Consider the following 12,320-nt stretch of genomic DNA (forward strand, 5'->3'; position numbering starts at 1 on the left):
TGTTTTATGAAAACTTTTATTTTTTATATGATGATAACAAATAACATTAAAAAATGTACAAAATTCAAAAAGTTTTCTATATCTTAGAAATTCTTATTTCTTTATTAATCTGTTAGGTTCAATAAAATAAAACAAAAAACTTGCTATTCTTTAAACAATGGATCATGAAATTTATAGAAATGTATCTTTAATGAAGAAAGTATGTGTATAAAACATAGCCTTATACTGTAGAAATATTGTATTTGTTAAATTTTTGAATCTTTTGTCTCTAAAACTTGATTTCATGAGAACTTATTTTTGTTGTTTCCAATTTCCAGGATGTAAAAGTGAAAAAAATATTTGTAGGTAACAAGTTTTTTCATGTTTTCATTTTGTGGATAATGTCCATCAGTGACATTAACTAAATTAAAACCTCATTGGTAATTTCTGCCTTTACAGTTTATATATATATATATCTATAATACAATGAACGTAAGACACGACTGTGGTATCTTTTGTCAAATAAAATAAAAATATACTGAATAGTTAACTGATAAATTTAAAACTTTATTTTTAAGTTTCATTTTATCTCTTTCTACAGTATGTACATTTACATTGTAAGATTGCTACATCACTTGTCTTTGAATTGTTATTAGTTTTGTGACTTCATTCCCTATTTTTGGGGTGACAAGTGATAATTACAAATCTGTTTGGACTAAAAGATTTTTAAGCTTTCTTAATTAAGCCGTATACAAAATTTGTTCACTTTTATAGGGCATGATATCAGTAAAATGGGTCAGTTAGCATTTAACACAATTCTTCAAGGACTTATATATACGTCCCTGGTCTGGGTTAAATAGTTAAAAGTGTAAACTTGTTTACACATCTTGTTTTTGTTTAACAGAAATAATTCACTTAATATTTAATATAGCATGAAAAGATGTATCAACTGAATTTTTTTTATTTGTAACTATTTTAAACATACAATTTAAAGACAACATCTAGTTAATATACAAAACAAAATAAAAAAACTATTTTAACATTTAATTGGGAGAATACAGCTATCAAAACAATCTGGGATTTTCCTACTCAAATAGTAATAAGTTTGTATTGGCAATTCTGGTCAATACTTGTTCCCCTTTGTCTAGAAATTGCAGCTTTACAAAAGCTAGATTTCAAAAAAGAAATTTAGATTTGGGAAACAGGTTGGGAATTGAGTCCATATATATATATTTTGAAAAATTGGTATTTTTTAAAAAGCATTTTATTTTGTAGTTTGCAATGCAGATAGTGTTTATCTCAGAAAAAAATAATTGTACTACAATTTCCAAAACAAAATGAAGAAAGAAGTTTTTTTTATTCTGTAATAGACAAAATTTTGTTTTTTCTTGTAATTTTGTCTTTAGTTTAAACTATCACAAATTTACATTTAAATAATAAATAACGCAAATAACATTATAAAAAATAATTATAAAAAAAATACACATACAATGCTAGGCAAAAATATGTGGTTTGCTATGAAGCATATCAAGCTGAAGGTGTTTAATGCAGGATATTACAAGACTTTTAAAAAAAAAGTAAGCAAAAAAAACAACATCAATATCTATGATTTGAAATGAAAAAAAATGAAAAAACAAAATATCATTGTTCATATATACAAATCTTATAGGATAAATTTAGAATTGGACAGTTTAAAATGAAGGAAATGAAATATATCTTTGGATAAGGAATAAATGATAAACACAAGAAACATTATCAGTGCAAGTACTGATCTAGCTAAAATATTGAATTTTCCCTCCTTTTTCTGTGTTTTTCATATTATAAAGTATTTCACTGAACTTTTTGTATGTACAGATATTCATTTCACAATGAGTGACAGATTTAATAGGAATTTTACAGAAAAACAACCTTTTATTCATGTGGCATTGGAGGCCAATTTTTTTTAACCCAAATCCACCAAAACATATTTTTTACAAATTCTGTAGAAAGATGCAACGAACTACCTTTAATAAATTTATTTGATTGCCTCCCTTGCTCCCATCACAATCACTTTTTGGAACGGCCCTAAAATAACATTAACAACAGTCCTAATGGTAAACACTGAAGAAAGGGTCTGTTATAACATGGACACAAAGAAAAGTATAAAACATATCAAAAACATTGACTTTTTATGTCCTATACTTTAAATTTATGCTGTGTTAATGCTGTCCATCCTGTCAAACCAATATTTTTTAAAATGGTTCTCATATAACTTTCACAAAGTTCTTTAATACAACTTTTTTCAGTAGAGAAATCAGATTCACTGTTTGTTTGCTGAACATTAAAGATGTTACATGTTTTATACTAGATGTGTTCTGTGATTCTTACTCATTTTCATAAATAACAATTAATATAATCATTTATAATGAGAAAATTTTACTATAAATTTTATATACAATTTTAACTCTGAAAAAAATCTGACCAATTGTAAAACTTGTGCAGATGTTCAAAACATATAACCACAGATAAACGAAATTATGCTATCCATATTAACAAATCTCACAGAACACTACTCTCAAATTGTATGGACTTCGATTCATTATAGATTCTCCTCTATCCTATTATCAAATATGAATTTACATAAATGTATGAAACAGTATATAATGTAGCTTTTGCAATGAAGTTTGTATACGTTATAACAAGAAAACAAATAACAAATTGTCTGCTCCATATTTACTGTGTGATGCAATATTCTACAACAGTGTCAATTCCATTGAAGTTTCCGTAACAATTCTCACTGGAGGCACTTCTCTTCTCAATCAAACCTGCAATCATATCAATTAACCTTTAAACATGCTAAAGCATCAAGTTATATTAATTTCTTTTTTTTTAGTGTGAAATTCATACAATGAGAATAAATGACAGGACAAGGGGGTTTATCTTTTGAAGTTTGATAAGAAATAAGAAATAATCCAAACATAGTGCATAAATATCAATCGTGTATGTTTTCATCAGGTTCATATACCAAATCAGAAAATGTATGGCTTAAGGGAGGGGATCTTGACCACTCACAAGATATTTAAACATTCTCAAGTGACATGGGATGGGAATGATTCTTTGGAACTAGCTCTATAGAATCATTCAAATCATCTTAACATTACACACAGGAGAAGATATGGTTCAGGGGAAGGGATCTTGACATCTTACAATATTTGAAAATTCTCAAATGACTGTGGAGATACCCTGTACATGTAAATCATTTCGACATAACAACAGGAATATATGTGGTTTAGGTGTGGTAATTTCGATCTTTTTACAAGATATCAGAACATTCTCAAATGGCAGGGGTGGGGTGACCCTTGGGAACTAACTCTTTATTTCATTTGATTTGTTTAATCATATAGAACATTTTCAAATCTAAAGAGTCTCCAATTTGAATGCAATTTTGAGTGAAAATTGAAAAATAATGTTCCAAAGGTTACGGCCATAAGTGACATTGACATTTTAACCTTGAAAAAAGCAATATGATCTCATGATAATTACTGAATTTCCCCTTTGAATGAGTATAAGTTATTGTTCTTAATATATCATTATCCAAAATGGTTCTATTGGTCATTCAAAGTGCCTATAAATAGACCCATTGTATAAACAAAACCCTACATTGTTTTTGTAATTTCACCACTTGACGTGTTAGCCTAACATAGTTAAGAACCCTAAATAAATCTTATAAGCAGTTTGGGGGAAAAGTTTGAGAAAGCAGTGGATATTAAGTAGATTAACCAAGTGAAAAAAACAAGACTTCTAAATTTATATAAGGATATTTTTACAAGTTCCCTTTTCCAGGAAGTTTCTACTTCACAATATTAAATAAGTTGATTCCGCCTTTCTGAGTATGTTACAATTTGAAAATTCTTTGAGGAAGTGAAAAGGATTAATTTGCACTTAGATGTTTATAATTCTGGACTAAAGTTAGTTTTTCAAGTGTAAATTACATTTCATTCTAAAGTAATATCAGCTATAGAAAGGAAAGGATGTGTCTAAACTATTTAAAATATCTGATGATAACTATGTACATGTTTTAATGAAATTGGGTTAAAACCTAGTACCCATTTTCAAGACGCCCACCTAAAACCAACTTTTATTTTTTAAAAAGGATGACCCTTTGTATAATAATTACCATCTCCAACTTTCTTTTCCAGCCAGAAAGTACGGTAGTTGCTGCATTCTTTTTCGATGTAGACCCCAAATCTGGAGAGATCTTCCAGAGGTCCTTCTGCTACCCTGTATTTCCTCTTTAGTACTGATGCCTTGGGCATATAGTAGCCAGTCTGTAAACAATGTTTACAAAATTATACAGTCAACCAGATAATTTAAAATGATAAACTCTATGAAACTCACAATGACAGGATTCAAGAATAAAATGAAAATTGTCAATATAGCATATGTACAGCAGGACCACCATTTTTGAAAAGCAATGGTCATAAAAAAGAAGATGTGGTATGATTGCCAATGAGACAACTCTCCACAAGAGACAGATAACACAGAAATTAACATCTATAGGTCATGGTACGGCCTTCAACAATGAAGGTTGAATGGTTTCGATGTTATTTACTCAAAAACAATTGGAGCTTCCATATATTTAAACCCTTAATCAATAACCAGATTTCCATTGGAAAACTCTGTTAAGAATTATTTAAGTATGATATAATTATCAGCTTACAATGTTCTCCCATCTCATATACACAAAAGACATTTTTATCAAAGAAATATTTTTGCAAAATTCTATATTTGACCAATCTTACTTTTCTCGATACACTAATAAACAACCGCTCTCAAGTCAAAATACATAGAAACACCTTATGCAACATTATGATTACATTTAAGCAAATTGATAATTATAATGACAAAAGTAAATGTCCTGAAAAAATCAATAAACACACTGCTCTTTTAAAATTTCATAAAATCAGGCATTTGTATAATATCCTATTCTTAATGATCATTCTAATCATATAACATGTATAATGAATGAGCATGAAGTCAAATGAACTTCAAAAGCTGAAAATAACCAATTCAACATCAAACAATAACGTCATCTATTGTTATCACTTCCTTGTTAGTATATATAACATGTATAAATGATGTCACGAACAACATATATGGAAATTCCATGCTTATTATCTGTAATTGCTTTAAACATCACATGTATGATATTACTATATAAACAGGACTAGATATATACAAATGAATAAGGAAAATTATATTAACATGACTAAATCATTTGCATATTAAAGGAAATCAATTAGGAGTGTGCAACACACATGTCTGGTGATTTATTTTTATCATTATTCTAACATGCAAATAAATACATACTGCAAACTTTCTGATCAAGTCAAACCAATCTCTTGGAGGTGTGATTTTGTCTCTATTCAGCCTCATAACATAGCATACTCCTTCATCAAAGTCAACAATTCCAGAGTAGTTCTGAAAGTAACAAACAAACACTGCATTATTTACATCTATCTACAAATGTATGATATATACCAGCATAACTAGAAAGAAATTTAAAAAGCTTGGGTCACTGAAACTATTATACACATTATGATCATCATTGATGAAGTTATCACCAGGTTTTCCTTAGAAGTATATCATTTAATCACAGTATATATCTTTAAAGTTTCAATGAAATCGTAGAAGGAAAGGTTTATGTATAGCAACTGAAGTTTCGTTATTTGGCAAATTCATCCAAATTACTACAAACATTTAGCATGTTTCAGCCCTGAGGAATCCATCAAGTCCAGGAGTAAATTAATAGAATCTAAGCCATAGCGAAATTGTCCCCCACCACTGTATAAAGAAATAAAATTGTTTGTACAGTATTGAGTTTTACAATAGATCATAGAGTACATTATAAACTGTTTATCAGGTTTTGAGTTTGCCTGTTTAGTTCAAACTCATCACCATCATTGTATACTATTTAAATGATGGAATGGTATAGTATACACTGTATTTCTAAGTTACATCAGTTATTTGGTCTCTGATGGACTTTGACAATCACACCTTATCTTAATTCTAATCGAATGGTTTTGGATAATATAGGTTTCACTGTATATCAAAATTTGTTTCCCCCAATGTATAAAGTTTACAGAGTGTACCAACTTAAACTAGACAGAAAAGGATGTTGTTAGTTATAGACATGTATCTTATCTCTAATAGATTTGTCACTTTCCACTTAAAAGTACTTGTAACTCATAAATGAAACCTTCCTTCCTAGTCATTTTTCTTAAACATGTATCCTGTAGAAAAAGTTATAAATACTTTTTTTTAATGTTAAATCAGTTCTGTACTTAAATTTACTGTACATACAATTACATATATAACATTTATAATTGAATGTTTCTCAGAAATGGTTAGAAATTAGGGTCAAAGAATTATTAGAAATATCATATGTAGTACGTAATGTACATGTATCATGTTCAACCAGAATTATAACCAGGATAACCAAGAGATCTTCGTATAAAAATTTGTTAAATTTTTTTAAATTCTGAAAAAATGACCAATAAAAATCAAATTGCCTTGATATAAACATGATAAATTTTATACCTTGGCAAAGAAAATTTGATGAAAAAAATGACTCATACTGAACGAAAAACATAAAAGACATCTGTGTCCGAGACAGACACATCAAGATAAATTGTAATAGCTGTGATAACAGAACATTAAAATGAGAGTAAGACCTGCTGCTGTAGAATATTTAAATCTAATGAAAATTTGTGAGGAACATTTCTTTTTATACTTTGTACAGAGGTTATTCCATACAATAATACCAAGAATCCGGACTATAGATAAGTTTTATAATCTGTAAAACAAATATACATAATTTTGTATAAGAACAGAATACTTCATGATTATGATTTTTTTTTCTATCTTCTCTGTATTTCACAGTTTCCAGATGTTATGATATTAAAAGGATACAGATAGTGCTATTATTTATGTGAATCAATAAATTTGTTTGCAGTTTTCAGGAAGTCAAGGCTTGTCTATATGTAAATGTCAGTTTTAATATCCAAACAATTGTCATCAAATGTCAATTAGTGTAGTTTGAACTACAACATTGAAAACAAAATGCCACTTTTTTTTTGCAATTTTTATTAATAATAAATATTAAAGATTAACCAGCTTTCATCATGTTTATCATATGCATGTTTATTGAGAATAAATATATTTGTACTAAGAGATATTTTTTTTTAAATCCATTGACATTTTTTGTTGTACCTGCATTGGAAATGTACAATTTCAGGAACAGAGCTCTACAAAATGCCAAAGAAAAATCTGCATGAACTCCCTTTATCAAAAGAAGTTATCTTGGTATTTGTATCTTTAAGACTGGGGGAACATCTACATCTAGGCTTTTTCTCTCTTTTAGAAGTGGTTTAAAATTTTAAATTCTGATCTGAGAGTTTTCTCACTTAAAACAATTAAATTTCCAGGTACACTTGTACACCAATCTAATAATATTATATGGTTTTTGATATGAGCCATGTACATGTAAGTATTGCAAAAAGGAACAAATTATTAAAAATAAAAAGGACTACTTGAAAAGCATCCCCCTTGAAAATTTATCTGTTGTTATCCCTGAAAAAAATTTCCATACATTTTAGCATCTGTGAATATGTTTACAATGATAAAATGTAGTCTCAGTACCTACCCTTGTGAAATCATGAAGCACTAAAGTCTCTTTAAAGATGCCAAACTTTGGCATGTGAATTTTTTCATAACTATTGTCCTCAACTTCCACATCTTGCTGAACTCTGAAAGGTTTCATAGGTTTCATCTTCAAACGATTTAAATTCATGTGGACATGCTTCATATGAGATCTTTCCTTTCCAAAATGGTCCATTGGGTGAGGTTCCATCATTTTCTGTTGGTCTGCTGAAAAGTGGGGTTCAGTAGGTTCAAAGGTCACTGAACCTTTGTAATGCTGAAAGTCATATCACATGTTGAACTTGATAAGTGATTAAATATGTACATCATGTATACATGAATATAAATATTGAAAAAAAATTAAGGCAAAAATATCACAAATTAAATCTAAATGTGCTAGTGCTTAAAAGACAATTAATGTCTCCTCAACGATTTTGTGACTTCTAGTTTTTTCTATGTATTATGGTATCACATCTGACAAGAGACTTTATTGATCAATGTCACACAATTTACTTTCTCATTCAAATTTTTTTTCTGAATGAAAACTTTGAATTCAATATCAAATTTTAACCCTTTACAAAATCCTGGATTCATATCTGTGCATAAAATGTCAAAATTTAAATAAAATCACACTTTGTTGTTGCAATCTAACTATGCAAGTTACTAGGAATATTTTATTGTACAATACAAAAACATGTCACCACAATGCTTTAGCAAACATGACAAAGTTGTCCCATTCAATCATGTTCAATGATTATAACTTACCTTCGTTAATTCCTAGACAGAGGTTTGTATAGACAAGATAGATGAACTTTGGACACAATGCTAACAGTCACTGAATACTAACATTTCAGGGCCTTTGTTAGCTGACTATGCAGTACAGGCTTTGATCATTGTTGAAGGCTGTGAGATGACCTATAGTTGATAATTTCTGTATCATTTGGTTTCTTGTGAAGAGTTATCTCATTGGCAACCATACCACATCTTTTTTGTAAGGCAATAAAATCATATAGACACTGTATGGCTTACCTTCCTAGACAGATGTGTGTATAGATAAACACCAGACACAATACCAGCAGCCAATACTAACAAGGCAATTAAAATCAGATAGAGGCTGTATAACTTACCTTCCTAGACAGATGTTTGTATAGATAAACACCAGACACAATACCAGCAGCCAATACTAACAAGGCAATTAAAATCAGATAGAGGCTGTATAACTTACCTTCCTAGACAGATGTTTGTATAGATAAACACCAGACACAATACCAGCAGCCAATACTAACAAGGCAATTAAAATCAGATAGAGGCTGTATAACTTACCTTCCTAGACAGATGTTTGTATAGATAGACACCAGACACAATACCAGCAGCCAATACTAACAAGGCAATTAAAATCAGATAGAGGCTGTATAACTTACCTTCCTAGACAGGTGTTTGTATAGATAGACACCAGACACAATACCAGCAGCCAATACTAACAAGGCAATTAAAATCAGATAGAGGCTGTATAACTTACCTTCCTAGACAGGTGTTTGTATAGATAGACACCAGACACAATACCAGCAGCCAATACTAACAAGGCAAGTAAAATCAGATAGAGGCTGTATAACTTATCTTCCTAGACAGATGTTTGTATAGATAGACACCAGACACAATACCAGCAGCCAATACTAACAAGGCAAGTAAAATCAGATAGAGGCTGTATAACTTACCTTCCTAGACAGATGTTTGTATAGATAGACACCAGACACAATACCAGCAGCCAATACTAACAAGGCAAGTAAAATCAGATAGAGGCTGTATAACTTACCTTCCTAGACAGATGTTTGTATAGATAAACACCAGACACAATACCAGCAGCCAATACTAACAAGGCAATTAAAATCAGATAGAGGCTGTATAACTTACCTTCCTAGACAGATGTTTGTATAGATAGACACCAGACACAATACCAGCAGCCAATACTAACAAGGCAATTAAAATCAGATAGAGGCTGTATAACTTACCTTCCTAGACAGTAAAAAGTAAAAACACAAAAATACCAAACTCCGAGGAAAATTCAAAATACTAACAAGGCAATTAAAATCAGATAGAGGCTGTATAACTTACCTTCCTAGACAGGTGTTTGTATAGATAGACACCAGACACAATACCAGCAGCCAATACTAACAAGGCAAGTAAAATCAGATAGAGGCTGTATAACTTACCTTCCTAGACAGATGTTTGTATAGATAGACACCAGACACAATACCAGCAGCCAATACTAACAAGGCAAGTAAAATCAGATAGAGGCTGTATAACTTACCTTCCCAGACAGATGTTTGTATAGATAGACACCAGACACAACACCAGCAGCCAATACTAACAAGGCAAGTAAAATCAGATAGAGGCTGTATAACTTACCTTCCTAGACAGATGTTTGTATAGATAGACACCAGACACAATACCAGCAGCCAATACTAACAAGGCAAGTAAAATCAGATAGAGGCTGTATAACTTACCTTCCTAGACAGATGTTTGTATAGATAGACACCAGACACAATACCAGCAGCCAATACTAACAAGGCAAGTAAAATCAGATAGAGGCTGTATAACTTACCTTCCTAGACAGATGTTTGTATAGATAGACACCAGACACAATACCAGCAGCCAATACTAACAAGGCAAGTAAAATCAGATAGAGGCTGTATAACTTACCTTCCTAGACAGATGTTTGTATAGATAGACACCAGACACAATACCAGCAGCCAATACTAACAAGGCAAGTAAAATCAGATAGAGGCTGTATAACTTACCTTCCTAGACAGATGTTTGTATAGATAGACACCAGACACAATACCAGCAGCCAATACTAACAAGGCAAGTAAAATCAGGAAAAAGTTGAAACAACATCTCCTTCTCTGTTGTACATGAAAATGTGTAACATGGACCTCTGGTGCTTGCTCTCCTCCTTCTTCCTACAATTTATAAGGAAAGTTACTTTTTATGTCTTCATCTCTCATTTTTTACATTCAATATATATATAATAAATTAAAAACTAACAGTTCAAAGTAGCCTGAATTTCTAGTGATGACACTTGTGTTTTTAGCTGCTTAAAAGAATAACCTGAAAACACCACATGTGTGCGTATACTAGCTAGAGTATTCAACCTGAAAAAAATTCCCACCTAGTTGTTACTTAGGTCAATTAAAATTAATTGACATTATTTTTCATGCAAAATGTTGCTGTCAAGATTCATGTACAATGTACACCTTTTTGCTATTTGAAAAATCTGTCCTTCTTGACCCAAGCATCTGTCCTGCTTGAACTTTTGACTTCAAACAATTTACAACAATCAGTTTTTCATTGTGGCATCCGATATTTTCTATTCTGGCCAGCTAAAATTTTACGGTCCAGTTATGGTGGACAAATAGCTACACTAGTGATAAGGTGTATTAAGCACTGACGTACCACATTTTAAGACCACTTGAAACTTTTGCTCAATTGCATGGTTATCAGCAAGACATTCTAAAGCAGAACATAGGCTATCGTAAAGTTGGCCAAACTGTATCACATCAATGAACCAAATATGACGGGATAGTAACAAACGATTATGTAAATAGTAAAGAATCCTCAAAGAAACAAACATAGGTTTACAATGGAAAACGGTGAAGGAAAATGTCAGGGTCAGGATTATACCTTACAATCACAATAATAGGTTCAACATTAAATTTTTTCACATTTAAATGATATTAAGTTCTGCTTAATGAAAAACTTTAAGTTGAAAGGGAAAGATCTGGATTGAAAGATTAAAAAATATTTCATAAAAAAATCATGATGCAAATTATACATATAAACAGCAACTTATAACAAAGTGTCATGACTGCCATGACTGCAATACACCTTATCGTCAATCCCGGCCGCTTGAACTTTTGAGGCAAGAACAATCACTTGTCCATTGTGGCGTCAGATATTTTGTTCTACGATGTCAAAATTTTACAGGAACCTGTGTGATTTCTAGTAATGGCGGATAAATAGTGATAAGGTGTATTTGTAAACAAATTTAGCTGTTTAGAGAGTGAAACTGAAAGTACAGATATATAATTTACCATCTGACAATGAAATTCATACTCAAATAATTTTTTTTATATCTGTCATGATTTATACAAAACAAAATATTTAAAGTTCGTCGAATTTGAAGAGGAAGCTTAAAAGTATCCGATTTCAAGATATATTTTTTAAAACTTTTGAGTAATGGCTGACAGTTTTATTTTGTAAACAAAATTTGCTGGAAAATTTCCTTCCGATAGTTGACAATTAAAAATTTGACATCTTACCAAAGACTCCTGTAGTAGCTTCTTCTCAAGAATGGTTTTATCTGGTTTAAGTGATGAACCTTTGATGATTGTCATCTTGACTGTTTTAATTGTCTTTCTTCAACAAAGTTTTTGTCTGATTATGTAGCTCCTTGGATTTCCTTGTTGACCTTTCAAACTTCCGCATCTGCGTGTTTCTCAATAAAAACAGAATCAGTTGTCTCCCTTAAAAGTTGTATAACAGCTGATCGCGTGTTGTGCTTTCTTGGGTACTGATGCTGCTGTTTACAAAATAATTGTATTGTCAGTTTTATGTGAATTTGCTACTTGTCAAAAATACACCGGTACATGGACTAACACCCC

The 12,320-nt window shown here is 30.8% G+C and overlaps 2 protein-coding genes across 5 annotated transcripts in view; one reads left to right on the forward strand and one right to left on the reverse strand.

Annotated features, from left to right (window-relative positions):
• Positions 1–12,225, reverse strand: LOC134712274 (integral membrane protein 2A-like). The gene is made up of 6 exons (XM_063573665.1): positions 11,979–12,225; positions 10,458–10,619; positions 7,664–7,936; positions 5,329–5,439; positions 4,136–4,286; positions 1–2,783 (listed from the first exon to the last, which is right to left on the reverse strand). The coding sequence occupies exons 1-6, from the start codon at positions 12,051–12,053 to the stop codon at positions 2,692–2,694; spliced, it is 864 nt and encodes a 287-aa protein (XP_063429735.1). The 5' UTR covers positions 12,054–12,225; the 3' UTR covers positions 1–2,691.
• The window catches only part of LOC134712272 (deoxyribodipyrimidine photo-lyase-like), a 17,091-nt gene continuing 16,925 nt past the window's right edge, over positions 12,155–12,320 (forward strand). Inside the window, exon 1 of one of the 4 annotated variants that reach the window (XM_063573658.1) lies at positions 12,155–12,226. The gene's annotated coding sequence lies outside the window, so the exon portion shown is untranslated. Of the gene's footprint in view, positions 12,302–12,320 lie in introns of all 4 variants that reach the window. The other 3 variants (XM_063573657.1, XM_063573659.1, XM_063573656.1) reach the window with 3 other exon arrangements.

Source organism: Mytilus trossulus, chromosome 3, assembly GCF_036588685.1.
Source record: "Mytilus trossulus isolate FHL-02 chromosome 3, PNRI_Mtr1.1.1.hap1, whole genome shotgun sequence".
Classification (NCBI taxonomy): domain Eukaryota; kingdom Metazoa; phylum Mollusca; class Bivalvia; order Mytilida; family Mytilidae; genus Mytilus; species Mytilus trossulus.

What these genes read in the sequence shown, in the direction of transcription:
- LOC134712274 (XM_063573665.1), bottom strand. Translation starts at nt 12,053, where the DNA reads ATGACAATCATCAAAGGTTCATCACTTAAACCAGATAAAACCATTCTT. An exon ending in ACAAACATCTGTCTAGGAAG is followed by an intron (nt 7,937 to 10,457) that starts GTAAGTTATACA and finishes TATGACTTTCAG; the next exon opens with CATTACAAAGGTTCAGTGAC. An exon ending in TGCTTCATGATTTCACAAGG is followed by an intron (nt 5,440 to 7,663) that starts GTAGGTACTGAG and finishes TGTTACTTTCAG; the next exon opens with AACTACTCTGGAATTGTTGA.